General features: G+C 37.2%; 2 protein-coding genes and 1 long non-coding RNA gene across 3 annotated transcripts; all 3 read left to right on the top strand.

The window, feature by feature from the left end:
* The first annotated feature begins 242 nt into the window (after positions 1-242).
* LOC121946020 (lysosomal thioesterase PPT2-A-like) lies at positions 243-7232 on the top strand. The gene is given in 10 exon segments (XM_042490422.1): positions 243-489; positions 492-583; positions 2345-2374; positions 2376-2499; positions 5158-5253; positions 5378-5485; positions 5609-5692; positions 5836-5920; positions 6729-6783; positions 6962-7232. Coding segments are annotated over 10 exon segments (879 nt in total). The 5' UTR covers positions 243-428; the 3' UTR covers positions 7106-7232.
* A 4420-nt stretch (positions 7233-11652) lies between these two features.
* Positions 11653-23656, top strand: si:ch73-95l15.5. The gene is made up of 8 exons (XM_042489969.1): positions 11653-11713; positions 13562-13789; positions 14555-15552; positions 16828-16974; positions 20232-20309; positions 22217-22333; positions 23326-23475; positions 23609-23656. The coding sequence occupies exons 2-8, from the start codon at positions 13618-13620 to the stop codon at positions 23654-23656; spliced, it is 1710 nt and encodes a 569-aa protein (XP_042345903.1). The 5' UTR covers positions 11653-11713; positions 13562-13617.
* Positions 23657-23917: 261 nt separating this feature from the next.
* LOC121946367 lies at positions 23918-26980 on the top strand. The gene is made up of 3 exons (XR_006106005.1): positions 23918-24000; positions 24729-24921; positions 26096-26980. It is a non-coding gene; the product is annotated as an uncharacterized LOC121946367 (long non-coding RNA).
* The last annotated feature ends 739 nt before the right edge of the window (positions 26981-27719 follow it).

Below are 27719 nucleotides of genomic sequence, written 5' to 3'. Positions count from 1 at the left end.
GAAGTTGAAAAAATGTCAGAAAAAAATTGTGCCAAAAGAAGCCATTCCCACACGACAAAAAGATGCAGTATATATAACAGATATGAATATATATGTATATATATATATATATATATAATATACCTTAGTACCTTAGTCTAAACGCTGGGTGAGTCAGTAAATCTAACTGAATATCGAAAACGGATGTGGGCTACAACACCACCTAAAACAACAACACGGCGCCACACAGTTAGAAGTGACGAGGAAGGAAAAGCGCATGCTCTTCAAGTCTTCAAACAAAAGTTTTTAAAGAGAACAATACTAATCAGCACTGTTAAAAATTAAATTAAAGATCTCATCACCGAGGGGGTCAAAGTCCCTTCGTGGTCCTTTCGCTCGGTCTTCCTCCAGTCTGCTGGGCCAGAGGTGTCACCTGTGACCGGGTAAAGATGACGAAGCCTCCGCAGATCCTCCGCGGATCACCGGCGCTGCTGCTGCTGCTGCTGACAGGGTTTGCATTGACGGGTACAGGCCTGTCATCATCGTGCATGGCATTTTTGATGGACCGAGACAGTTCAAAACCCTGTCTCTTTTCATACGCAAGGTAGGACACGTGGAAACATGTCAAATGTGTTAAACTTTTTGGAGAAACTTCTAAGTTCGTCTTTATTTGAAGAAAAATCTGAGGTGCAAGGAGTAAAAGTCCTGGATATAAAACGTTTTTAAGTAAAAGTCAAAAAAGGATTGTCATCAAAATGTATATAAAGTAATTGCAAAATGCCGAATTTAAGAGTTTCATATAATAAATTGCTGGAAATAATTATTGATGCATTCATTTAACTGATAAATAATTACACACTGATTACTCAGTGGTTTGCTGTAATCTATATAATATCTATAATACATCATAAATTACAGTTGATTATGGGCCTTCTGTGAGTTAATTATCAAAACCTGCTACAAGTAAGTTATTAAATAAATATAGTGAAGTAAAAAGGTGGGGGATAGTGGGGTTGGTTGGGACATTTTTGTATCTACTTGAACAGCAATGACAATAATATAATCCCTGAACAGATACAGATGTCTGTTAACAATGTAAAGTTTTTTGTCCATGTTTTATTCATTTGTGTCAAGGTAGGAACTATAAACAATACTGTCCCAACCACTAGTGGTTAGTTGTTCCATATCAGTGGAACCACACAAAATTACATTAAAGAGACACAGAATAACAAAGAAAAATAAATACCTTAATGAGGAACAAAATTACCTCAAAGAGACACAAATCGGCCCCAAAAGATACAAAATGACGAAAAATGACACAAAATAACTTTTTAAAAATCGCAGAATTACCTTGAAAAGACACAAAACAACAAAAAACACTGCACAAAAGTAAGTGACACAAAATTACTTTAAAGAGATCCAAATTTAAACTAAAGAGACACAAAAGTACTTCAAAGAGACACAAAATGACCCAAAAAACTTTTGTCAACAAAATGACAAAAAAATACACAAAATTGCCACAAACAGTTTTAAAAAGTTTTAAAAAATACCACACAGACACACAAAACCACAAAAAAAGCATTACAACTACTATTTAAACTTATGTGGGACTTTATATCTACAGTAGGCGACATAACAGATTATTCTAAGGGCAGATTTCAGGTGAAGTGAAAATGAACAAGCAGTTTCAAGGTAATGCTTTCTGTTCTCCTTTTCTATTCTCCTTTTCTATTCCTTAACAATCTGAACCCTGGATTAACATCAGTTTTGTACTGCATTCAGATGCCCTTTCACAAGAATTTAAAACCTTTCAAACCTCAGACTCAGGTCTGATTTCTTTCTTCCAAAAAACATAAAAAAAAAAAAGGAATAAGCAAGGAATTTGTAAAAAAGAAAACAACATGGAAATGTGTTTTTTAAAAAGAGAGTGAAAATAATTAAGAATGTAAAAAAAAAGTAAAAAAGTAAAAATGCCCAGAAAAATGTATTTATAATTATTTTGATTATACATTTAAAATTGAGTTACCAAAATATAGCTATAATTTATGTATATCATTATATGTTTTTTTCAGGTCGCTCATTGTTTTTACTTTTCCTTTCTTGAATTTTCTGGTAATTTTCTTGTAACATTTTACTCCTTTTTTTTTAATTAATATTATTTTTGGGGTATTTCTTGTTAGTGCTCATTGCCTTCTCACCATCACCATGTTCAGGCTTTAAGCAATTGAAATAAGTTTTATTTTAAAGAAACTTTTGCATGTGAGCCAAAATCTGACAGAGCCGGCTGTGGAGATTATCAGTCATCACTTGATCCAATCAGAGATTACTGTGTTTCTGTCTCTCTGATCCTTAATGTCGTTCCCAGGTGCATCCAGGCACCGAGGTGACGGTGATTCGACTTGTACAATAACCTGGACAGTCTGAAGCCGCTGTGGAAGCAGGTCCAAGGCATCAGGAAAGTCTTTGACTCCATCATGCAAAAGGCTCCTGATGGCGTCCATCTTCTTTGCTTCTCACAAGGTGCCATCAAACGCTCACACTCGCTGTACGCACACACCACCGCCGCTCTGATTACCTCAAGTGATGTCACCTGAGTCAGCGGGTCAGTTGGGGAAAATAAAAAAATTCTGAGGACGTGGAGTTAACCAGATTAACCCTCTCTGGAGCTGGAAAGTCGCTCATTCGATTTTGATATGAGCTTTAAATGTTCGAACGACATGAATGCCAAAAAGAAGATGTGTTTTATTTTATTGTTCAAAGCACTGAATGATCTGAATTTGGTCTAAATTTTATGAATTTTATTTAAAGATAACAAATGCCTACTTTTCATATTATATCGTTCTCATACAGTATTTCATCTACCAGTGAGGCCTAATGTTAATTGTTTCAACTGTGCGTGGAAGGATTACTTAAGTCGGCCTATGGGGCACAGGCCGACGGGCCCAAGGCGTAAATGGGGCCCCTCGGCCCTCGGCTACAAAATGTCACTCAAATGATCAAATACTGATCAGAGAGAGATTCAAAATGACCACAACAAATTGCAAAAGAACTGCAAAGAGACACAAAATAACTACACAAAGGGGCAAACCAACCACAAAGAGACACAAAATGACTTCAAAGACAAAGAAAATGACCAAAAAAGATGAAAAACTACCTTAAAGAGACATAAAATTATCTCAAACAGACACAAAAATGTTTAAAATTACTTTAAAAAGACACAAAGTTAGCATAAAATACCCCATATCACAGTCATAGAATGACCAAAATGTACATAAAATTATCTCAAAGAGACACAAAATCCCCTTAAAGAGACACAAAATTACTAAAAAAAATATATAAAATTATTCTAAAGAGTAACAAAATTATCATAAAAGACACAAAATTTCCTCAAAGAGACACACAATGACCAAAAAAATATCAAAATTAATCAAAAGAGACATGAAATTTTAAAAAAAGACACTAAATTAACTTCATGAGACATTAAATTACTAAAAACAACACGGACGCGACAAGGAAGACGTGTTGTAGAGCTGGTCGTTTATTAATTGCAAGATTGGTGCTTGTCACTGAACCTCAATGGTTAAGTCTCAGTAGTTTGGACTAAATAATCGAATACACAAACTACATCCTCCAAAATGACCATAAAGATTAATCAACATTTTTCTAAAAGAAACAAAACAATTTTTAACTTTAATAACCTTCATGAAGGCAGACGTTGCTGCAGGACTGTTGAGTTAAACTGCATTAGTCTGATACGCGTGTTTCTAATAAACTGTGTATATTTAGAGAGGCGTCACTCAGTCTGTCAGAGACCAAGATAAATTCTCACTGTGAGATAATATGAGACAGACGTGAATGTGTATATTATCTGTGCTTGCTGACTAAAAGGAAAACACCACAGAGTGTCTGTTTCCTGAAGGTTAGAGTAACAAAATAACCATCACGACTGTAAGTAGGAATATACAGTATACAATGCAAAAAAAAAAACTGTTCGGTGAATACACTTTTGATTGCATGACCTTGATGATCTTATCGACTTTCACTAGGGTTAGTCTGCTCATCCCCACACACACACACACACACACACACACACACACACACACACACACACACACAAAACAGAGAGAGATCAAAACGAGAAGAAATATCCATATACCCTGGACCTTCAAATTTCACTTCCCTGTTTCTAGCAAACTGAAATAAGTACCTGTACTTAACCAAGTGGCTCACATTTCATGCATTTCTGCAGTTTTTATGCTCTAAAACTAAGAGGCAGAAAGCACATTTGCAAATAGGAATATCAAACTAATACTAATAGTAACAAAATTAATAATAATAGTAATACTAGTAGTAATTCGGGGTGACACAGTTTAAAGTTGTAATTATCATAAAAACCTTGTTTTGAAAAACTCAACTCAACATCAACCAAAGTCAGCAGCAGTCCTCCAGACTCAGGAGCAACATGCAGCAAGGTTTTAATTTGCTTTGCACTTGTTTACAGAGCGGGTGTGTAGCAGGCAAATCCAGTATAGCGACTACTATCAATTAAAAAAAGCAGCAAAGAAGCAAAGTAGGCTCGTAACTGTGACTCGTTCAAAGAAATTCATGCTGAAGTCCAGAGATGCGTTTTATGGTGACGTGAAAATGTGTAATGAACAGTTAACAGAAAATATTGGTACCAAACTCACTATCTTTGTCTATGTGTCACCACACCAGTAAATAAGCAGGTAAATAATGTAAATAAATAAATACAAAGAAATAAAAATAGAGAAATGCATACATTAAAAACAATAAATACATGAATGCTGTCTTAAATACTTAAATAAATACATGCAGACATAAGTATAGAAGACAGAAATACATAAATAAGTAAATGTAGCTGTACAAACTTATAGCAATAACTTTATGTATCTACATGTCACATGTATAAATACAAACAGTACTGTTGAACTTAAAAAGATCAATATACAGCAGCTGTATCAGGGGGGCCATGGCCCCCTCTGGCACCCCGTGTAGGTGCCACTGCCGACTTGGTTACCACAGTCATATTTTCTCCACTTTTAGCATAAAAATGCATCTCTGCAGAGGGAGTAAACACCAATAAGGATCACTGCATCAGATCATATACAATGCATTGGTTTGTTGAAACTCTGACATCATGTCCTCTTCTTTTTTAAGGCGGTCTAATTTGTCGAGCGCTTCTCTCCATGGCTTCAGATCACAACGTGCACACCTTTGTTTCACTGTCCTCCCCGCTGGCCGGGCAGTATGGAGGTCAGAGAGCTTTCATTTCATGTTTAAAGCATGTCTGTATGATGCGGGGATGATGCCATTAAGTTAACTCACCAGAAATTCAAATAATATTGTTTTGTAAAAATTTCCTGTTTTTCCTCCACAGACACAGATTACCTGAGGTGGGTTTTTCCTCACTGGATGAAGAAGACAGTGTTTCATATTTGCTACAGCAAAGTGGGACAGAAAGTGTCTATCTGCGACTACTGGAACGGTAAGGAAGAAAATTTGATCAGCTGAACGTATTTACCTTCAACTGAGGACAAGCTGCACCTGATCTAACATTCAAACAATGCAAAGATGCTGCAACAGATATTTATTTATCTTTTCTCCACAGACCCTCACCATAGGTCCCGCTATCTGCAGAGCAATGACTTTTTGGTGAGGCTTAATGGTGACAGACCTCACAACAACATGAAAGGTAGCAGACTGAATTACTGAAATTATGTGCTGTGTGTGTGTATATATATATATATATATATATATATATATATATATAGTATATACACTCATGAATCCACAGTCAAATTTACAGTCATGAATTTCTTCATTTCACCTCCTCAGCATGGCGGAAGAACTTCCTACGCATCAAGAAGCTCGTGCTGATTGGAGGACCAGATGATGGCGTCATCACACCGTGGCAGTCCAGGTTTTATTATAAACAAAAACATTAGTCTAATTTTCACCTAATATCCCTCCAGGATTTACAATTTAGTCTGATGATGAATGAATGAATGAATGACACAAATAATTCTATTTGGTACTCTTGTGCAAAATACATTTTTTCTGACATAATTGTGATGGTTCTTCACCAAAAAAAAAAGGGGGGGGGCAAAACCAAATTATGTACAGAAGCATAAAGCTTTAAATTAATAATAAAAAAAATCTCCAACATTATTTTTATGTTAATCCAGAGATTTGTATTAATGTATTTATTTAAAACATGGGAAAAAACAAGCAAGAATAACAAATAAAATGAATATATATATTTTAAAATTTATTTATTCCAATATGTATTTATATATTTATTCCTATATGAACTTATGCATGTATACATGCATGTATTTATTTATATGTTTCTTTTCTATTTTCAAAAAACAAATTATTGGTACTTAACCCTTTGAAACCTGAGCAATTTGGCTAGATTTCTCTCGAAAACATGTGAAGAGGTTGACAAAGACCTTTATAAGAATTGGCCCCCAAATTAGTATTAATTAGTAAAAAGCTACAAGAAAATTGTTTGAAAATAAGCACACAAAAAATTACTTTTAAAAACTAAAAAATAAATATGTATATTTTTTGTAACTATATAATTACAATTACAAGACAATGAAGTAGTTACTAAAAGAGCCTTCAAATTGTATTTACGATAAAAATCCAAAAAACCAAAAGAAAAACTGCATGAGTGGTTTCAAGACTTCTTTACCTGAACTGACTGTTTTCTCTTTTCTGAACAGCCACTTTGGATTCTATGACAGCAAAGAAAACATTGTAGAAATGGGGAACCAGGAGGTAAGTTACAAAAAGCAAAAAATGTTTTTTCAAAAGAACTTTATATCATAGTATATATAAAGTTCTTTTGAAAAAACATTTTTTGCTTTTACTTTAGGCCCTCTGTTAAATGTAAGACATCTCTCCCTTCTTCCGTTTTGCAATAACTCATAATTTACTTCTTCTTTGCTTTTGAAAGTATTACAAGAACGATACGTTTGGGCTGAAGACGCTGGACGCTCGTGGAGACGTGTCGATGTGCGTTCACTCTGGAGTGAAGCACGTTCAGTGGCACTCCAACTTCACCGTGTTCAGGAGCTGCATAGAGAAGTGGCTCACATGAGAACAAACTCAGAGTTAGAGAGATCTTAAAGCAGTATTTAACCGAAACAGGCTATATGATCTAAACTATATTTTATTTTTATGAGACAGTAAATATAAAAACATACTATTAAACATCCCATTAAAGTGGCAGCATCTATGTTGTTCTGTTATTTTACAAGCTTGTTTTCTTTACACAAGATTTTACTATCTTGATATTTTAGTATTTTAAAGATTATAATGGATTCAGGAAGCATGACTTTCATTAACCAATTTTGAAATATTAGCAAGTATTAAAGTATTTAAGTATTTCAATTTTTTTACACATTACAATACCGTTTTTTCTAATAAATATGCCAAATTGTGAGGCCTTTTGCTCCTAGAAAAGATTCCTTAAATTGAAAAATTCGAGGTGCATTTGTCTAATGAGAATTTATTAGCTTTTCAGACAAACTGGCTTAGGATCAGTTAGCATGAAGGTTTGTTTTTTTTCAGTTGTCCAATTTTGTGTTTAGAATTTATATTTGAAACAGATTTTAATTTCATAAATGTCTACTTCTTTTTGTTGCATTTTATTCTTTTTCTTTCTGGAAAAAATGGCTTCCATACACACCAAAAAGTTATGGCCCTGCAGTTTTTAGTGATCTGAAATTTCCCCTTATAAAAACATCCTCAAATGGTCCTTAACATCTCAGTTTCAGACTGCAGCGACACACTGAGCCGTGCATTATGTCAGCACATATGCACTGACTGCTGCCCTCTGGTGGAAGCCTTGAAATCTGATCTGTCCTTCACTCAGATTAGTGTCACCTTTATGCCTCGTGTAACTTGGTGTTAATTGATCTTTTAATAATATCTAAAAATTCGTATTTCTGTATTTAAGTCTTCTGTAGGAACACCAGTTGTTTTTGTTTTTAGAATGCCTGTTTAATTTTTATTCTTTTTTTTCTTTTTTAAACTTTTGCTTACATTGTCAAACTCAAATTTCCACATCTAATTGTCTTGTTTCATTCAAAAAATGAATATGTTTCTGTTGTCAAAAAACTGCGATTGTCTTTTTGTGGCATTAACATCTGAAATATGACGTTATATTCTCTTTTTCTCTCTTTTTTGTGCTCTGCGTGCTTTTTGTTTACCCCGATGAGGACACAGAAGTGAAGAGATGTTTGTCTGTTTGCACTATTAAATGCTGTGAACTGATTTTGTGCTCCAGACCTTTCTCCTCCAAAATTCTCCTGATTTGACTGCATGCTGTCAAGTGATGCACGGGGAGCTCTGTTTCAGCTGTGAAATGTGGTGCAGGGGTGTAACAATCACACTCAGTAACTAAGAAATAATCCAGACAGGCATGTTAACCCTGAGATATAAACAGTGACTGGCTGTTAGAATAGAAATTCCTCTACATTTTAAGTGAGTCCAGTCCTAAATTCCCTTATCAGACTTTGATTATGCCTCTGAGGCATTATGTTTTGGGGGCTGTACATCTGTACATCCCATTCTTGTCAACGTGATATCTCAAATACGCCTTGAGGAAATTTCTTCAAATTTGACACAAATGTCCACTTGGATTTAACAATGAACTGATTAGATTTTGGTGGTCACAGGTCAAACATTAAGGTTACTGTGACGTCGTCTGTCTCGATCTTGTGAACGTGATATCTCAAGGTAACCTTTTTTTTGGTTTAATCTGTACTTTTTTTTTCAAGGAAACAAAACAGAAACAAAACTATTCTAAATGAAAGTAAAGTGAGCAGGATTGTGGAGCCTCATGAACTGTGTAACTTTATTAATTAGCCATACTACACACATTAACAGTGTCATTTTTAAGTGTGTGCCTCAACTGCTGCACCGACTCAAACACAGTGTCCGACGACAGATCCTGTTTCCTTCACTGCACGGCCTCAGCTGCCCTCCTCTCTACACAGAGGCATCTGGACTGTTGATTTAAATGAACTTCATGACTAAAACATGAACATTAAATAAAAGAAAAAGTCAAACAAACAGCATTTTGACCGAATCCATATAATGCCAAGTAGGTTTTTTACCATAGACACTTCATATACAATTCATGGTTTTCACATACAAGGAATTTGCTTTGGTGAAATGGTGCATAACATACACATTTTGAAGGAAAAATTAAATTAAAATCAAATAAGCATTGTATATTAAAAATTTGTGAAAGGTATGTGAAAGTGATGTCAATCCAGATTTCAAAGGGTTAATCCTTGCCAGTGAAAACAGCTATGAAAATAGGATAAAGGAAACTATGTAGTTGAAGAGAAAGAGAAAAGTTTTAAGTCTGAGGACTATTAATATGAGTTTACATGCGACCCGTGACCCGACTCTGGATGAGAGGAAGAAAATGGATGGATGGATGGATGGATGGATGGACAAGTATTGCAAAAACCAAGAAGAAAAGCAAAAAAAATATGACAAATATGCTATAAAAATGTGTATAATATTGCTGAATTAAAATGGAAAGCGGTGCAGTTTTAAGAAGTGAAGAAGAAGTTTATGTAGTTCATTCTTAAAAAACTAATGATAAAAAAATAATAACATTAAATAAAAATCTATTGAAACTGCAGGCTTAGACGAGATAAAACAACTATCAAATAAAATCACATTTCAGGAGAAAGCAATGGTAAAAAAAAAATGTGGTTTAAGATTTCATTTGGAAGTTTCAGCAGATTTAGACCCCTAAGACCTTCAGGCAGACTGTTTTAGAGTTTAGGGGCATCATTAACAAAAGCTGGCTCTCCATGTCTTTTAGTTCTGACCTCAGGAAAATAGTGCCGAAGATGTGCATTCGAATTTAAAGCAGATAGACGGTCTCTCTGGGGGATAAGAGTCCGTGACAGTGAGTGGATCCTGAGTCGTGTTGAAGGGACTCAAAAGGTCTTTCTCACAGCAGATGTTTGACTTGTCACAGTAGGACAAGCACAGGTGTTGCTAATGACACTAACGATGCTGCAGCTCTATTAAAGTGCTTCAGTGAGTGTGACCATCAGCCGGCACGCAGGATACCAGGAACCTGAAGTCAAAGCAGCTAAATGAAATTCAGACATTGTTAATTTCAGCATGTACACCTGTGGTTTTCCTACTGTAACAAGTCAAATATCATGAAAAAAAGGGTCTATGATGGGAATGGAGAAGTACAACATCATCGCCTTTGAAAGGCTGAACTTCCTATACTGAGCTTTTTTGACGTCTTGGGTGAAGATGGAGCACCAGAAACATTTGTCAAAAAATAATAATATAACACAGAAACAGCATATAAAAGAACTATGTCCACATGTTTAACACTTTAAAACATGTGCAAATTGGCATGACTTCTATCTAAAACATGGGAAGAAGTTAACAAGTAACAAGAAAATCACCCCTAAAGCAAAAAACAACAAAATAAACAACAAAAGAAAAACTCCAAAATTAACAAATGAAAGAAAAAGAAAAAAAGAGAGAAATTAAGAAAAGCAAGATTAAAGGGTAAAAACATTGGACATTTTTCCCTTTTAAAAAACATATTATTAACTTAGAATAATCTCTTTAGCTCTCCCTCTGTCTTTTTAAACTAATTTTTTTTCTGCAACATATCTTGCATATCTAGGTTGCTCTTTGCCTTTTTAGCCACGTTTTTCTGAAAAGAAATCAAACGAATTTGCTCTGGTATCCAAGATTTAAATAGATGTGAAAGACATCTGACCGCAGTACAAGAAAACTGACATTGTTCCAGGTTTCAAAAGGTTAATATGATTTTCTACTTTCATTAAGTTTATAACATCATTCCTAATCATAAATATTGAATATTCATTAATTTTCAGAATTTTAACCGTTTTAATGCCAGGTTTTTGACATAATGCCATTATGTTTTTTAGGATGAAATATATATATATAAATAATAATAATAATAATAATAATAATAAATAATAATAATAATAAATAATTTTATTATTATTATTATTATTATTATTATTATTATTATTATTATCACAGCCTGAGATGTGTCAGTGATTTGCAGCAATATTGTTTGTGACAGTGCACCTGAAATAGCATGTATATTCACCATATGCCAAATATGGTAAAAAATGATGTCATCAGGTGCAAAGCAGTAAAAATTACAAATTCCAAAATAAAAGCCCAGAATGACACCAAAAAATAATACAATGCATGTTTTATACTTTGGGATCAAAAATTGCAGTTTGAATGGGTTTCAGTGGCGCATTTTTGGCACTTAATAGAATTAATGTATAAAATTTGTTTATGCTGTGTATTATAGACTTATTGTAGGAGCTGAGCTTGAAATTATACCAAATGCATGAACACAGCCAAAATTATCAAAAAATTAAGAATGAAAAGTGCACAAAAATGCGCAAAACAGTCCCCAAGGGTTAATAGGACATCTTTCCAGCAGTGAAATACTTGTTACATAAATATTCTGCTGTGCAGTGAGGTGGAACAACATGACCCGGTCTCCCCTACTGCGTGGCCGTCCTCCCAGCCAGTGTTTGCAGACCTCCTCCCTGCGCTCGCGCTGCTCTAAACAGGTATGACCGATGACGCAAGCAAGGTAACACCCACCTCTTTTCCTCTGCTGCTCCGGTGTGGTGCAACGCGGCTCCTGCTCTGCTACCGGGTGAGATTTTGGTTGAAGAAACTTTACTTCTTTAATGTGACTTCGCCTCGTTTATTTTGAGACGACAATGACGATTTCCTGCTCGCGAGTCGGACTTTAAACTTTTACCAGCGCCTGAATCCCGGAGGACTCAAACGTAAGACTTTAAAAATACTTCATATGTGTGTGTGTGTGTGTGTGTGTGTGTGTGTGTGTGTGTTTTGTTAGACAGAGGGCGGTGAGAGCTCACGCGCTGACGTTACTTTCACGTTGAATCGCTGCACTTCAGTGGCTTAAAATAGAGTCAGATACACGATATCCAACTGTTTCCCTCTGGATGATGAGGAGTTTCCCTTTGGAAACATGTCGCATGCTGTCTGGATCCCGGAAAAATAGAAAACAGCCTTTATTTATACGCTCAAATGTCGTGAATATAGGCAATTAACCACGTTATCCGCGTCCAAAAAGCATATTTTCATGTTAAAGCCGTGCGTCAAAGTGGAGTTCCTTGCTTTAAATGATTGAAGCGTCTCATATTTGACTTGTGAGCGGCGGAAAGCTTCGTGTGTGTAGAGAAAGTTTCATTCATCAGTCTGACTGAACTCGCTGTCAGCGTGGCTCAAGGTCGACGTGTCTCGCCCTGTGGGAAGCTACTGCAAACACCCAGCAGCTGTGAGCTGCGAGAAAGCGGCCAAAACATCCACGCAGGGAAGAAATGAGACAACATAACAAATCAAAGCAACAGGGAGACACTAAGTATGTCAAACTGGGTGGGTAAGATGTGCCTGTAAACTTTTTTTCTGACCGGTTTTAATGCGAAGAGAAGCGGAAAATAAAGCGTTTATTTTTATTTATAATACTAAACGTCACTGCCAACGTTATGTTGGCTTAAATTAAGAAACTATCCACAAAAAAGCAAATAAAGGTTAAAAATAAATAAATAATAATTCTGTCAAATAAATTTGGATATATAAGAATATAGTTTACTTGTTTTTTTTTTTTTTTTGTTTGTTTTTACATTTTCCCTAGCTTTAAAAAAATAAAAACTAATTTCTTGCCGTTTGTGGGATAATTCTTGCCAAGTTGCTTGTTGTCTTTATTGTTTGTCTTCTTGAAAGACAAATCAATTTGCTCAGGGTTCAAAGTTTTAATGTACTTGTGAAAGGCAACTGAACATTGTATAAGGAAAGTGATGTTGATCCAGGTTGCAAAGGGTGAAACATTTGAACCCTAAGCAAATTGGTTTGATTTCTTTCAAAAATATGGCAAAAAGGCGATGAGAAATTTGGTAATATAAATGTTCAACAAGTTTTGAGAAATTGGAAGATTTAGAAAATATTTTTTAAAAAGCTAGGGGAAAATGTCAAGGAAAAAAAATAGACAAAAACAGAGCCTTGTATTTATATTTATTGTAATTACAACACTTTTTCTGTCATTTCCTTGTTATTTATCTTTCTGTTTTTCAATGTTTTTTTATTTATCTTTTTACAATTCATTGTAATGTTGTACTTTTTATACCAATTTCTTGCTAATTTTTGTGTCATTTCTTCTTTTGTTGCCTTTTTCCCATGTTTTTTTTAAAAGAAATCAAGTAAATTTTGCTCAGGCTTCAGAGGGTTAAATACATGGGAAATTTTTATTTTCTCCCACTTAGTGCGCACCACTCAGGATGGCACAGTTGCATTTTCATTATGCTTTGGCATTATGATGATAAAATTCTTGACTTATATTGTTTAGTTTAAGTTATTTTGGAGGCCTAAATACACCAAGTTAGTGTCTCTGTTTGGTGCTCAAAACATCACGTTGTGACCTCTTGTGGGTTCCTGACTCCCTGTAAATGCATCCCTGTTTTTCTGCTTTAATTTACAGAAGATTTCCAACATCTGTCCGACAACAAGGGGGACAGTGTCAACCCTCTGTCCGCGATGTCCTCCAGAGGTAAACATGACTTGTGCCGAATATGTGGCAGAGCTCTCCAGGGAAACCAAAGGCGATGGCTGTTTGGAGGCCAAAACAAGAGGACCAGTCAGCCGCAGACCCCGACAGAGTCCCTGAGAGGAGGAAGCCTGTCCCGGTCCTCACAGAGCAGCCCCTGGGGTGAGTCTGGAGACTAAAGAAATAAAACATTTGATTACAGAGATTTTTTTTTTAATGATACTTTTATTATTTTCCATAACATCAACAAAAACCCTGTCAACATGTAATAGACTCAAACAGATAATACAAGTCAAATGTAATTATGCTTTAATTAAAATGTAATTATGTTATGCGTTTTTTTTTCCAAAATCAATCTGGTTTAAATTGCTATACTTTGTCGTTACGGACTTCAAACCTTATTTTTAATAAAAAATAATGTAACTGAAAACATGCGATTAAAAATGAGATTAATCCAGATTAACTATAGAAATTCTGCTATTAATCACGATTTTAAAAAATGTATCGCTTTCACAGTTTTAACACAATTCACCACTTCTTTCAAGTCATCCTCCACTTATGCATCGTTCAATTCCTTCTCTCTCACTGAATATTGTCCAAACATGGTGAATAGCCAGAATATGGCAGTGTGTAAAAAGCAGAAATTAAATGATTATGGCTTTTTTGATCCGGTAAAAATTATTCTGTAGCACTGCAATTCAGAATATCAGATAATGGAAAAGTTAGTTATGTGATAAAATAGCAAATTTGGTAGTAGCCAAATGAATGTCCCTTTTGTGAATTAAAAGTTTGTTGTAACTGAAAACGTCATTGTATTTTTTCCTTGAAATAAATCTCCTACGATCTTAATCCCTTTAGTTTTCCAGAGTTCAAAAATCACAGTTTGAAGCGTTTTTTTTTTTTTTTTTTTTTTTTTACTCTTCACAGGCAGCACATTGTCGCTGGGTTCCTCTGTGTCTCTCTCCAAGTCCCAGTTGTCCCTGAGCTCCCCGTCCAAAGGCATGGATCTGCTCTCGGTGTTGACTCACATCCTGGGGCAGTCTGTGCCCCGAGGAAACGGGCAGGGCGAGTTTGTGTGTGGCAAATGCGTGTGCGTCCTCGAGCGGGTGTTCAAGTTCGACGCGGTGATTGCCAGAGTGAGGGTGCTGTCGTCCGAGAGGCTCCAGAAGCTGACGCAGGAGAGGGACAAGATCAGGCAGTGGGTCCGCCAAAGCTACCATCAGAGGCACCCGCGGGAGATCCAGAGCAGAGGCAGCACCAGCGAGGACGACACAGAGGCGGAGAAGGAGGGCTACAGGGAGATGCTCAGAGAGAACATGGCACTCTCAGAGTACGAGTGCTGGTCTGAGAAGTGGGACACGTGCCCGTATTTTATAAGAACGGGGAAAAGATGCAGAAAGGGCAAAGGATGCGAAGGCTGTGATTCCTTGCGGGTGGCAGACTCGGATTATGAGTCTGTTTGTGGGGTACCTCGCCACTTGCCTTTCCAGCCCTTCTCCCCATTGGCGTTGTCGCGGGACAAATCCCAGAGCATGCCCCTCCACTGGCAGAGGGTGCCGTCCATCAACTCCACCCCGTCCTCACGAGCGGGGTCCACTCTCTCCTTACAGGCGTCCTCCCGCACTGAGTCCATTCAGTCTCTGGACTCTCTTGATGACCCGTTTGACTCACCGAGCATTCAGTCGGCCAACTTTGTGCTGAGGGAGCTGAGAAGTATCGAAGGGAAGCCGGTGAGCTCGCCATCAGGGAGTAGGATCCCAGTTCTGGGCAGGAAGTACTCAGGGAAAGTTGGCGAGATGGCGTCGCCCTCTGTGAACAGGGTGCTGAACTTTGGGAGTGTGGAGAACGGAGGGGGTGACATGGATGGAGAGGACGAGGATGTCCTGTCAGAGCTGAGGGACGAGTTCATGCCACTTCATCGAGAGGTGAGTGTTTTCATCCCTGCCTGATAACATTGACTACTGAAATGTAAGTAAGGCTTGTAAAGACTCTAAAGTCGGAGATTTGAATCATCACTCGGAGACCCTCAGTTGACAGAGATTGCTTCAAGTCGAGCAGTCTTTTTTATTTTTTTTTTTTGGTAGTCAGTGTGCTGTGCAATATGCTTCTGGGAATGTTTTGGTTCCCAGATTTTGCTGCAGAGTGAGTGCTCTTGACTTATGTGATACTCTTTGTGACAAGCAGCAGTGTGCGTGATGCAGCATCACAGAGGAGGAAGAGACTCTGCACCGTACACCTCCGAAATTACATCATCTACTCTCTTCTGCTTAGAAGTAGTGGATTTTTCTGACTTTTGTTTGATATCTAGTGTCAGCAAAAAAAAGTTGTTGTGCATATCCGATCTACCATTAGTAGAACAAAACAAATAGTCAAATATTCATGTTGAACAGCCAAATCTGTTTCGACTGACACAATTCAGAGTTGGGCACAACTCTGGAAATGTACTATGTGTACAACACCACTCAAAAGTTTTGTATCAGCTGTTATATTTATGACTTTTCCTTCAATAATGGTTATTTCAATAGATATTTAAGAGTATAATTTAAACACCAAATGTCCCCCCCAGATCCTCAATAAACATTTTATGCCTTTTATGAAGTTTGAAGAATAGCTTTGCTAAAGCAAAAAGTTGCCTGTTAATTCCACCTTGCTGAAGGCATTTTTGTTCACTTGACGCTGAAACAGAAACCTGTTCTTAGTTATATTTGCACACATTTTAAGATAAGTATTCAGTTTTTTCCCCATTTTTTTAACCAGTGACTGCTGATTTGTTCTTTTCATATTCAACTGTTGCTCAGAGGGATTTTTTTTCATATTTGCATCTTTCTTTTGTCAGTCTGGTTGAACCATTGTTTTGATCTCATGTACAAAATAAACCCTTCATACAAAATACCATTTATTTTTAAAGAGGATTTTCTGTGGAAACCTATTCAAAAATATAGAGTAGATCCCTCAGACACCTGACTGGAGCCAAGCTTTTGTGGCAGGAGATTTCAAACTTTTGAATAATAGTTTATGGAAGAACTCTGACCAGATGCTGTATGAGCTGTAAATATTGACACGCTGTGCTGCAATAGTTAATCCGGGAGCAACTGAGGTCGGTCCAGGAGTCCAGTAAGATTAAATCTACACCTTTCTTTTGTGTTTTTAGTAAATAATGCCACAACCAGTGTTTACTATGAAATATTTTGTCATTTCAGAGCACAACTGGCAGGTTTCACCACGCTGTCAGGCACCTGCGAGGCCAGCTGGACCGAGCTGTGTCTCGCATCAGGACCCTTGAAGCCGAGCTGAAACAGGGGAAGAGCAAAACAACTGAAGTTAACGGATCAGAAGATTGGGCCCCTGTAAGTATTCAATTTGTTCTTTTTAGATGAATATACAAGTAGCGTAACATTTTGGGGAAGTTTGTTTATTTGGTTTCTTGCCAGCCAGTTAGCATAAAGACTGGAAACAGACAGCCTGTCTCCATCCAAAGGTCTGCACGATATGACTGAAATATGCAACTTGATCTCACAGAAATACCGGACATGACCACAACCCAACATCACATTACCGGGCAGCTACTACTGGGTTGGGTTTAGAAATAGATTCTTTATGGTTATAGTAAAAAATAATTACGTTTGTTAAGTACAGGATGGAAGCCTATTGTAAAGTGGCTGTGAGTCCGTCATGTAAACTGACGTTAACATGTAAAGGACGCAAGTTTGTAAAGTCAGTGTTGACTTTAAGTTTTACACGGGTAACAAACAGCTGGCTCCTTAATAAAACTAGGATTTCTCTGCAGTTGAAAGACATAAATACTTTTGAAATTGGTGCTGCATGACCACAGGAAGCAGAGAAAATTGAGGCTTTACTCAAAAAGTCCTAAAAAACAACTACTACAACTACAACTACCAGAATGCACTGCACCACACCAGACCAATAGATGTGCTCCCGCTGGTGGGTGATTTATGTGTGATCAGTAAGCTAAAACATGTTTGTGAAAACAATGTCGGCAAGAAAAAGGCAACCCAGTCACAGAATCTTGTTTTGTATTTTATCAGCACTGCCTAAATGTACCATTTGATCTCAGTTGTTTTTGGCCTCCATTTTTCACTGTGCAGGAAGCAGTATGATGCCCACTTCCTGTTTACAATCTCTCAATATTAAGCAATTGAGAAATAGGCAATGAAGTAACATAATCTTGATTTATATTTGATCAGCACTGTTTAATTTTACCGTTTAATCGGATTTTGGCCAGAGTTTGAGACACAGGGATGCAGGTCTGTCTCTTGATCTGCTTCTATACTTTTTATATCCGCGGCGGCGGCATGGATGGCGGGCAATGCGAAAATGCGAAAGTACAGCATTTAGATTAAACACCGGCCCGAGATCCAGCAAAACTCCGCCAGATGACACAAACTGATGCAAAACACGTCAGCTGGTGGCGTTTTGCATCAGTTTGTGTCATCTGGCAGAGTTTCGCCGTGGGGGGAGGAGGGATGGTTAAATAGAGGGAAGTTTACCACGTTTCATTCACACATAACACCTACATTGTTTTGATACAAAGCTAAACTGAAAGTTTCCCTTTAAGTGTACTCAGTTTTGTGCTTTTTTTCAGTATACTGCTAAAATAATTTCATATTGCTAGTTAAATTTTAAAAAACTTGAAACCACTCCGACATAAAATTATAATAAAAACACATGTAGTTCTAAGTATATGAAAAATAGGGAAAAACAAATGTATAAACTCAACTATAATCTGAAAACGAAGTTGTGATGCAACCCGCACAAAGATGATTGCTTCCCAAACTCGTTTCTTTTACCCAAGAAAAAACTTTTTTTTTTATACACAGCACAGCATCATACAGCAGCTCCTGCGTCACACGTCCAAACAGCACACTGTGAATGTTGGCTGAGCACAAACACAGCGTTATGAAAGGAATGGAGGGAGGGTGCACTGTGTTGTCTGTTGAAGGGTGTGTCAGCGTTTCCTCTTTTACAGGTGCAGATAAAGACACACACACACACACACACACACACACACACACACACACACTCACGCGGCCTCTCTCTGGAATCCTCCCTGACCGGTGGAGTTTGCCCCGGGCTCAGTAGTCTTATGACAGAGAATATCATTACAAAGCGTCCCAGCTGCTTTGTAGAGTTCACATGACCTGATCTCAGCTCGTCATGTGAACACACAGAGTTTAATATCAGTAAGAGTTAATGTGAAGTACGTAGCAGCAGGTTTAAACATTAGAAGTGTTCAGTACATGTTCGAACGTATCCGCTCTGGTTTGATTTATAACTTTACTTCCTCATTAAAAACACATTAAAAGACTGTGAAAGCCACAGAAACAAGAATAACCCGATAGCTGTTGTATATTACAGCCTGCTGAGCTATTAACTTTATGTAAAGGTTACTAAACATGATAAAACATTGGTTTAAAAGAAAAGATTAGTAAAAAAAGTTTTTAACAAAGCAGGACAGCTAATAACCGACTGAACATACTGCTGAGTTAAAGACTGCCTGAATGGTGATGTGTGCACTGAAATTCATTTAAACAGTGATGTGACTGCTTTTCTTTTGGGGGAAAAATGATAAAGAGATATTCAGGTGTAGACCAAGCCAATCATAGAGCAGACGCGCCTCTGAAGCCGGCGTTCTTCAGACTGAGAGAGACTCCAGAGGATTTAGAGACTAAAAACCAGACGTATTTGCTTAGGGTGTTGCCGTTGATTCCAAAGAAGGTTATTACAAAGTTATGGAGAAATATCAAATAAAGCCACCGACTGTCCAACTCAAGCCTGCAGGAAAGGTGCTGGGCTGGTGGAATTAAACCAGTCATGTGATGCTTTGGGGCCCAAAAAGACCTTTTCCCCACAGACGTACACTGTGAGAGAGACGTCTGTAAATCAGTGAAGACATTTTTTTTTGTTATGTCTCCACCGATTTAAGCAATTTTTAACGCAATAATACCAAACATTTGGTGGTTTCAGGCTCTTAAATGGGAGAATTTGCTGCTTTTTTGATCTTATGTCACAATCCTACTGTAAAAAAAAAGAAAACTAGGTAGAGACTGCACCCGTTTTGTAAAAACATACTTAATAAATAATGTCAACTTGCTTCCTTGAAACATGGACAACGCCACTCTGTTATTACAGCCCACACCAAGCGGTTCTCGTTCTAGTCGAAGGTGGAATTGCAGCTTGAATGACAGAAATAAAGTGCTATTTTTTTCTTTCGTAGCAGTTAAAAACCTATGACATTACAAAGCCGATTTTTCAGCCTGTTTATTTGAATTTTTTGCAAAGTCTGCACCAATATATAGGTCTGTGTTCTGCACAAGGTTGTAGCATGCACGTTCCCTGAGGCCTGCATGTAGCTGTGGTGCATACTTTCGGGTGTGGACAGGTATTTGCAACATATTTGGTTTTGTTGGACAAAATACGACATTTGATGATCCCCTGAAAGGCATTTTTCTCTGTTTTCATCATATGTAGCACCTAAACCCAGACCTTAGGATCTGGATTATACTTCACTCAGCCATACTCTAGAGTCATTTCATAAACACTTTTTGAAGGAAACCATTGTCATTTGTTCTCCTCTTTCCTCCAGTTGCTCCGGGAGGAGGGTGGCAGCTCCCTGCTGCAGGGCCTCGGTCACTCCCTGCACAGCCGGGAGCGTCTGATCCAGGTGGGTGAGGCGATGAGGGGAGACAGGACTCAGTCATGCACACAGCAGAGGGATCTTCTGCTGCTGCTGCTGAAGCTGCGGCTCAAAGCTCACAGGAATGTTGTTTGTCTTTGAAGTCGCTGTACGGCCTTAAAGCGGCAGCGCCAAAACGGCTTTGTCTGTTGCCCGCATTGTAGCAGTGACACTGAAGTATGTTTTCTCAAGCTTTGATCACGAATGCTTCTATTTTTAGCTGCTTGTTAGGTTGATGATTTACAGCAAGGATTTTATTGGGCTGTTGCACTCTTTGTTAGTCACTCTGGATTAACGTAATCACTAAATGGCAAAAGCAAACCGGACTGTCCTATCAGAAAGAGGACAGACAACTTTATCTAAAACAGAGTGCTTGAATGAATTACACCCTTTAAAAGATTTTCAATAAGTGGCTTTTAAACAAAGTCCCTGCTACACTTTTCCCCGTGATTTTATATTATGTTACACTAGACACTTGTTTTATTTGAGAAATAATCTGCTTTATAGAGTCACTCAGGAATGAGTCCTAAAACCCAGAAAAGTGGCAACATTTCAGCGTTCACGGTTCCCTCATCTTGAAGTCAACGGGTTTTTTGAATGGATTTTTGGTTAGATGCCTGAAATAAGGTCTGTGGTTAACACAGTCTGAAGAGACTTTCTCGTTTTTTTTCAATGACATAAATATGCCTCAGTAAATACACCCACTTGCTGGCTCAGAGTCGGAGCCAGCCGGCGGCTCCACACACACCTCCGCACACCTCCTTCGGCGTCAGATCATGTGATTTTGAACAGATTTTGAGTGTCAGGATGAGAAGATAAGTAATGAATGAGGCTGCGTGTTTGATGGAGCTGCAGATTTGGTTCTCATTTGCATCCATATCAGTTTATGTCCAGCCTGCAGTGTGTGGACTGCTGTTGCAGTGGTGTACCAGTTTATACTATAATATGAAAACTGACTGTTATTATATCCTGTAGGTCTTATCTGGTATTGAAAAACAAATGCAGCTGGGCGGCCAATATTACCTTCATTTTAGTGATTGTCAAAGAGGAGAGTTTTTACACATATTTTTAAATGGTTTCATGTTTAAAATTAATAAATTGTTTAACTTAAAGCTTATCATTGTAACAGATCATATTAGTTCTGTAATACTGTGACACTATGACACTGCAATATTTTCTGAGATGGTTATTGAACCGTGAAAGTCGTATATGGTTCCAACTCTATTGTGGGTATTTGGGATAATAGATAAGCCAATATAATATAATATAATAATGATAATAATACATTTTATTTATAGAGCGTTTTTCACAATTCTTAAAGATGCTTTACAGTGGGAAAAAAACAAAGTCAATAATATATAATATAATATAATTTAATAAGTATGATTCTTTGGTGTAAATAACATATTTTGTGTTTTTGTCACCTTAGAATGAGTCATATGTATCTACAGAGGGAGCGGTCCTCCTCCACTGAGTCTGCCATGTTCATGACCATATTTCTACAGTAGCTCAGAAAGAACAAACCAAACAGTGGCTCTATATAGGGCCATTCATGTTTTGCGTCAGCCGCCGTAGTTATCAGCCCCTCTGCAAAAAGCAACGTAAAGAAAAACAAAAACAGATTTATTAAATGTGAAATTGCTTTATTCAGTGTTTTACCAGTTTTAATCACTTAGTCTGTTGGTTTTTTAGAGGAGGAGACCCCGCGGATAATTTTGCTCCCGATAAAAACCTCCTTAACTACAAACACTGACGTAATCCTAACCGGGAGAAGTTTAGGCTGGTTGCTATCTGCACTGCTCCTTTTTAAATCTTTAAATTCACACTGAACATGTGTATTAGATGAGTGTGTTGGCTATATTGATCTAAGCAGACAGATGTTTCCTCTCTTGCAGGAGTGTATGGGTCTGATCAGGAGGCTGTGTGAGGAGGAGGGAGCAGGCACCGAGCTGGCCAACAAGCTGACTGAGAAACTGACGGAGAATCTGAAGGAAACTCTCTCTGTCAACAAGGTCAGAGCTGACGCTGTCCTTTTCCATCCTGATTATTAACATGCTTCATGCTGGGCCTGTTTATGATGGCACATACTACCCGCTCGCTGAAGCGGAGCAGTTATCGGCATGAGCAGACGGGCTTTTGCTGATAGTCACCAGACCCAGTGCTGCTGTCCCTGAAGGCTTTTGTGTTAGCAGTGCAGGTCTTGTGATGGGTATTTGTTTTTCACCTCAGGTCTGCAGGCAGTTTAAACAGTCCAACAGTAGCATGTCAGCAATTTCCTCCAGCTCTGTGGAAAAGTTCTGGCTAAAATTACACAGAAATTATTTTCTTGCAAGGAAGTACTGATTCTAGGCTGTGTCGTCACATGTTTTCATATTTTGGTTGGTGTGCTTGTAAAAAAAAAAAAAATAAGATTGCATTCTGTGTATTAAAAAGGTCTTTCAAACTCTTAAATTTAAGTTAGTGAATGCTGCAGAAACTACAGGTGGGGGAAAAAAATGATACCGTATAATATTGCATTATTTTGCATGGCTATTGTATCAATAAATGGATGCTAAGTAGTGATTTTATGTGATAGAAATGATTAATATTGCTATTACAAATTAAACTTTGGTAGCCGTTTTGGCAGCTATGCCTGCAGCAGTGAAGACGGCGCTGACCCTGGCCTTTTTTTTTACTACTTATATTTCATTTTTGTTATTGATTAATCAGTTCATTGAGTTATCATACAGTTTGTGAAATGTCAGAAAATAGTGAAAAATGTATTGTTACAACTTCCAAAAGTCAAAAGTGATGTCTTCACTTTTGCATTGATAATAAACGGACAAAAGCAGCAAACCTGTGCAAACAGAAAAACTATTTTTTTGCTTAAAAAAAAAATGACTGAGATGATTATTCAGATATCTAAAGAGTTGGTGATACAGGCTCTATCAGTGAATCAGTGTTTCAGCTCTCCAGACGTACTTCAGTCTAATCAGATGTGAATGATCTGCTTTGTGATCTGCAGGCTGCTCTGCAGACTTTGAGCTCGGAAGTGACAGAGAAGGAGAAGAGCATGGAGAAGGAGATCGAGGCGCTGAGGAAGGCTGGGAGAGACCGAGAGAGAGACCTGGACACACTCAACACCGTGCTGCAGTGCAACCAGGATATTATAAACGTACAAACACACACACATTAGAAACCAGGAGTTTAAAACACACACAGACACACACTCTTCCTCAGGCATTGTGTACAGTTGTACTTTGTCCCATGCGCAGTTCACTCTACATGCACTTTTGTTTTGGCTCCAGGAGCTGCGAGTGACTCTGGGAGAGAAGGAGCAACTGCTGAAGGAGTAGAGAAAGAGAGGGAGGTGTGGAGACATCGGGACCGGGCCCTCGCTGCTGTCCTGCAGGAGAAGGAGGCTCTGATCCAGGAGCTGGAGAAATGTCAGAAAGACATGAAGGTGACATATAAGAGTGTAATTTAGGGATTGGGGAGATGACTTTAAACATCATTTAACATCTTCCACCTTCAAAATAAAGCTGCAGAGGGGTTTTTTTTTGGAAGCTGTGACTCTCAACAAGTCATTTTCCTGTTATTTGTCAGGGGTTGGCCGACAGAGGGGGAAAACAGCGCCACCTTGTGTGACGAGGTCACCAAACTCACCACAGCCCTGCAGGAGTACCAGGACATGGTGAAGGTGAGATATTAGCATGTGGAGAGGAGTTGAGAATATTTTTTCTACCTTTTTCACCTGCAACTTCTTGAAAACAAAACACTTTTATAGGTGATTTACACTTTTCACGCTAAAATAATTAGTTGTTTAATCACTCAATCAATAATATGCATTTTCACAATCAAGAAATGTATTTCAGTCATTTTAAAAGCAAAAATAGTGACATTTTACTGATATTTTCTGGATCCACCTTCTCAAGTTTGATTTGCAGCTTTTCTTTAGTTTTTCATTATTTTATTTTTTTTTTCAAACAAAACAAGACCTCTAACGATGTCATACGTTGAACTCCTAGACATTTAAAACCTTTTTTTTATTTTTTTTTTTTTTTACATTTTATAGCTTATAATCAAAAAATAATGCAAAGATCAATAGGGAATTAAAATCGTATTTGCTGGCCTAGTTTTTAGTAGCAAACAAACATACACAGCTCAGTGTAATGGAACAATTGCACCTGGCTGGAAATGAAGTACAGCATAAATTACCAAAAAAAATTAAGAGAAAAATCTATCCCACTTTGTTTTTTTTGTGAGCTGTTGAGGGGTCGGTCAGCAGATTTTATTTCCCTTTGGTGTCTGAAAGTTGGTTGGTTTTGAGAGACTTGGCTTTATGCTCAGCTAAAATAAAGTAAGATAAGATAACTGACACACAGACAACACAGCATCTTTACAACTATTCCTTTTTCTTTTCTCCAGAGTCAACAGGAGAGTCACAGTCCAGACGGTGTCCTCTCTGACGGGTCAGCTCAGAGACACGCGGCGGGAGCTGAGGGAGAAGGAGAAAGACAAGAAGGAGGCCGAGAGAGCCTGGCAGGAGAGCAGAGAGGACCGAGAGAGAGAGCAGAGGAAGCTGAGGGACAGCCTGGACAAGAGAGACAAACTCATCGAGGTAAAGTGCTTCTTACTGTCTCAATATTCGGTGTGTGCATGTTTACAAGGATCAAAGCGGTAGTTTAACATCAAAGTTTGTATCCTCTAGACCAAAGACACATATTAACTCCGCGATCGATTCATTAAAAAACGTCAAAAAGCAGCATTGTAGCACCAGTTCCTCATAGCATCAGAAGGGAGAATAAATAAAAAGGTGCAAGAATTCAAAAGGTACAAACATTAGTACATACAAAGAAATTAATACTAAATAAACATACATAAATGAAATGAGAGGAAATTATGATTTAATGTCTTTAGAGCTATAATGATTGGTCAAAAAAACTGATGAGTCGAACAAACGACCCTTATTTGTAGCCCTTTTTATTTTTTTAATTAACATATTTTATTATTTTCTTATAATATATTATTATGTTATTATAAAAATGTATTATTATTTATTCATTTTTGAATTAATGTATTTTTTACAATAAAACTGTGAAACAATCCCCAACACTAGCTCCAGGTTTTCAGATCTTTCAGATTGTGTATGATTTTTGTTTTTCTCAAAGTTATACCAAGAGAAATATGCAGTAGAAAACACAGAGATTTTAGCAACAGCCTCCTTAGATAATAATGCAATACAGCCACAGGTTGTGCTTTTATTAGAGTAAATTGGTTATTCCAAAAAAATGTAGAGAATTACTAAACTATCTCCAACTTAAAAACAAATGGATTAAAAAAGAGTAAAGTGCAGCACTTGCAGGAGGGAAAAGTTGGGGATAAAAAAAGAACAATTAACAGAGTTTGCTAACAGTAGTATTGCCAAAAATATCGATTCATTGCTACATATTTATTCTGAATATTTGAAGCGGTTTTAATAGACACTTGATACACCAGTACCAGCTGCATTTTCCCACTCTCTTATTTTAATGTTTACTTACAGTCACTCTGCTGATCTCTCTCATTGTCATGTTCTAGTCTTGTTATATTCATTTTTCAAATAAAAATTGAAATTTAATGCCCATGATATCTGTTTTTCCCTGTTTTATCAGAAATTGCATTAAATATTGCTATTTTTGAAAATTCCAGTATAGTGTCAATGCTTCTTTAAAGTATTCTGTGTGAAATTTGTGCGATAATTTTAGCTTCATTATGAATACTTGACTGTCATCTTTTCTTTTTTTTCTGCGTAGCAAATCCTGCTGGATGCTGAGGAGCGGGACCATCTGTTTGGCGAGCTGCAGCAGAATCTGCAGAACAAACGTGAACCTCTGACCGCCTTCAAACACACGCTGTGATGGAGGACGACTGCTGTACTGACAACATGCAAACTAACTGCACAGACGGAAGATTATTTTTGCACTTTCTGCAGCACCTTTTTGCCTCTTCGGCATATTTATGGTGGTGTACATTAAGTCTATTTATATTTTTCATTTGCAGATCTGCTTTTATTTGCTAATTTTACATGATCATGACTGAGCTCTCTGAAGTGAATCGGTAATTTCAGACTTAAGAGAGTCGGACAGTCTGATTTTTCTTGTGAGGTTTAGCCTCTTATAGCTGGATGTTTAGTACTTAATTTAAAAATGACCAGATTATTGTATTTAGTTAATTTTTTGATGTCATGGGTCTAATGGTCAGGCAGTGATTAGATTCTGTTTCATTCAGTGTGATTGCTGATACAAACACTTGTGAAAGGTAAGATTTAGTGGATCTGAGTAACATTTATTATGCCTTTTGGGCCAGGAGCGGGTACGATATGTGAAATCTGAATTTATCAGTTTCTGTTTTATGAAGCTCTTTGTCTTCATTTTGTTTGTCTTCTCACTTCAGCGGTACAGAACAGTCAGTTTTTGTTTACAGTGCCATTTTCGCGCTCGTGGAGGGAAACACTAAGGACCAAAATAATATTTATAACTGCTTTCATTTTCTGCATTTATGCATCTTTTTGTTTTTCCAAAGTATTCTCAATTATCTTCAGTGTTTACATGCTTTATATTCTTATTCTGGGACTTATTACTGGAGACTTTTTCTTTCTTTTAGCTCAAGAGAATTAAACACTCTGATCCAAATAACAACAGATGCTGTATTCCTTAATTACCATGCATACTTGGTGATTGCGCTGGTTGTGGGAGTTTTCCCCTCAGTCTTAATTTCCATCACAAAATGCTCTTTAAACAATATTTTAAATGTTAGTTAACTTAAAAACGCAAGACTTCTTGGATAGTCTAAGGATAATTTAGGCTTATGCATGGAAGAATTACTAAGCAAAGCCAGTCAAAGAGACTAATAGTGACTACAAATAAAATGCAAAGGAACTGCAAAGAGAGACAAAAAAGTCCCCCAAAAAATTCGCTCACATATGCACTTGTCTTAAATATTTTGATCTCAAGGACATTTGGATTTGCTTTGTTTAAGGATAGAAGCAACATCACTTTGCCAATTTTTGTATATTTTTTGCACAGCAATATGGAAAATCTTTAAGGAGTTCATGTACAGAAACATGCACACAGTGGTTCTAAAACGTCCATAAAATTCAGTAAAAATCCCACACATCTTTCAAAAAAACATAAAGAGAAAGCGACAAGCAAGTCACAAAAAAATAGCCCCAAAACTGGCAAGAAATAAAAACAAAGTTACAAGTAAATTATGTGTAAATAATCAAAACATCAAGAAATACATTAAAAAATTTAAAAAAAAAAAAAAAAAAAAAGACCAAGAAAATGACCTTACAAAAATGCTTATCTATCAGTCTGTCTGTCTTATTTATTTCTGTGCCATAATAATACACAATTAAAATAGATTGATGAACATTTT

This window comes from Plectropomus leopardus, chromosome 7, assembly GCF_008729295.1.
Source record: "Plectropomus leopardus isolate mb chromosome 7, YSFRI_Pleo_2.0, whole genome shotgun sequence".
In the NCBI taxonomy this organism is placed as follows: domain Eukaryota; kingdom Metazoa; phylum Chordata; class Actinopteri; order Perciformes; family Serranidae; genus Plectropomus; species Plectropomus leopardus.
Note: the sequence above shows the minus strand (reverse complement) of the source record. Positions and strands in the feature narration are given on the sequence as shown.

What these genes read in the sequence shown, in the direction of transcription:
- si:ch73-95l15.5 (XM_042489969.1), top strand. Translation starts at nt 13,618, where the DNA reads ATGTCCTCCAGAGGTAAACATGACTTGTGCCGAATATGTGGCAGAGCT. An exon ending in CTCACAGAGCAGCCCCTGGG is followed by an intron (nt 13,790 to 14,554) that starts GTGAGTCTGGAG and finishes TACTCTTCACAG; the next exon opens with GCAGCACATTGTCGCTGGGT. An exon ending in AAACTCTCTCTGTCAACAAG is followed by an intron (nt 22,334 to 23,325) that starts GTCAGAGCTGAC and finishes TGTGATCTGCAG; the next exon opens with GCTGCTCTGCAGACTTTGAG.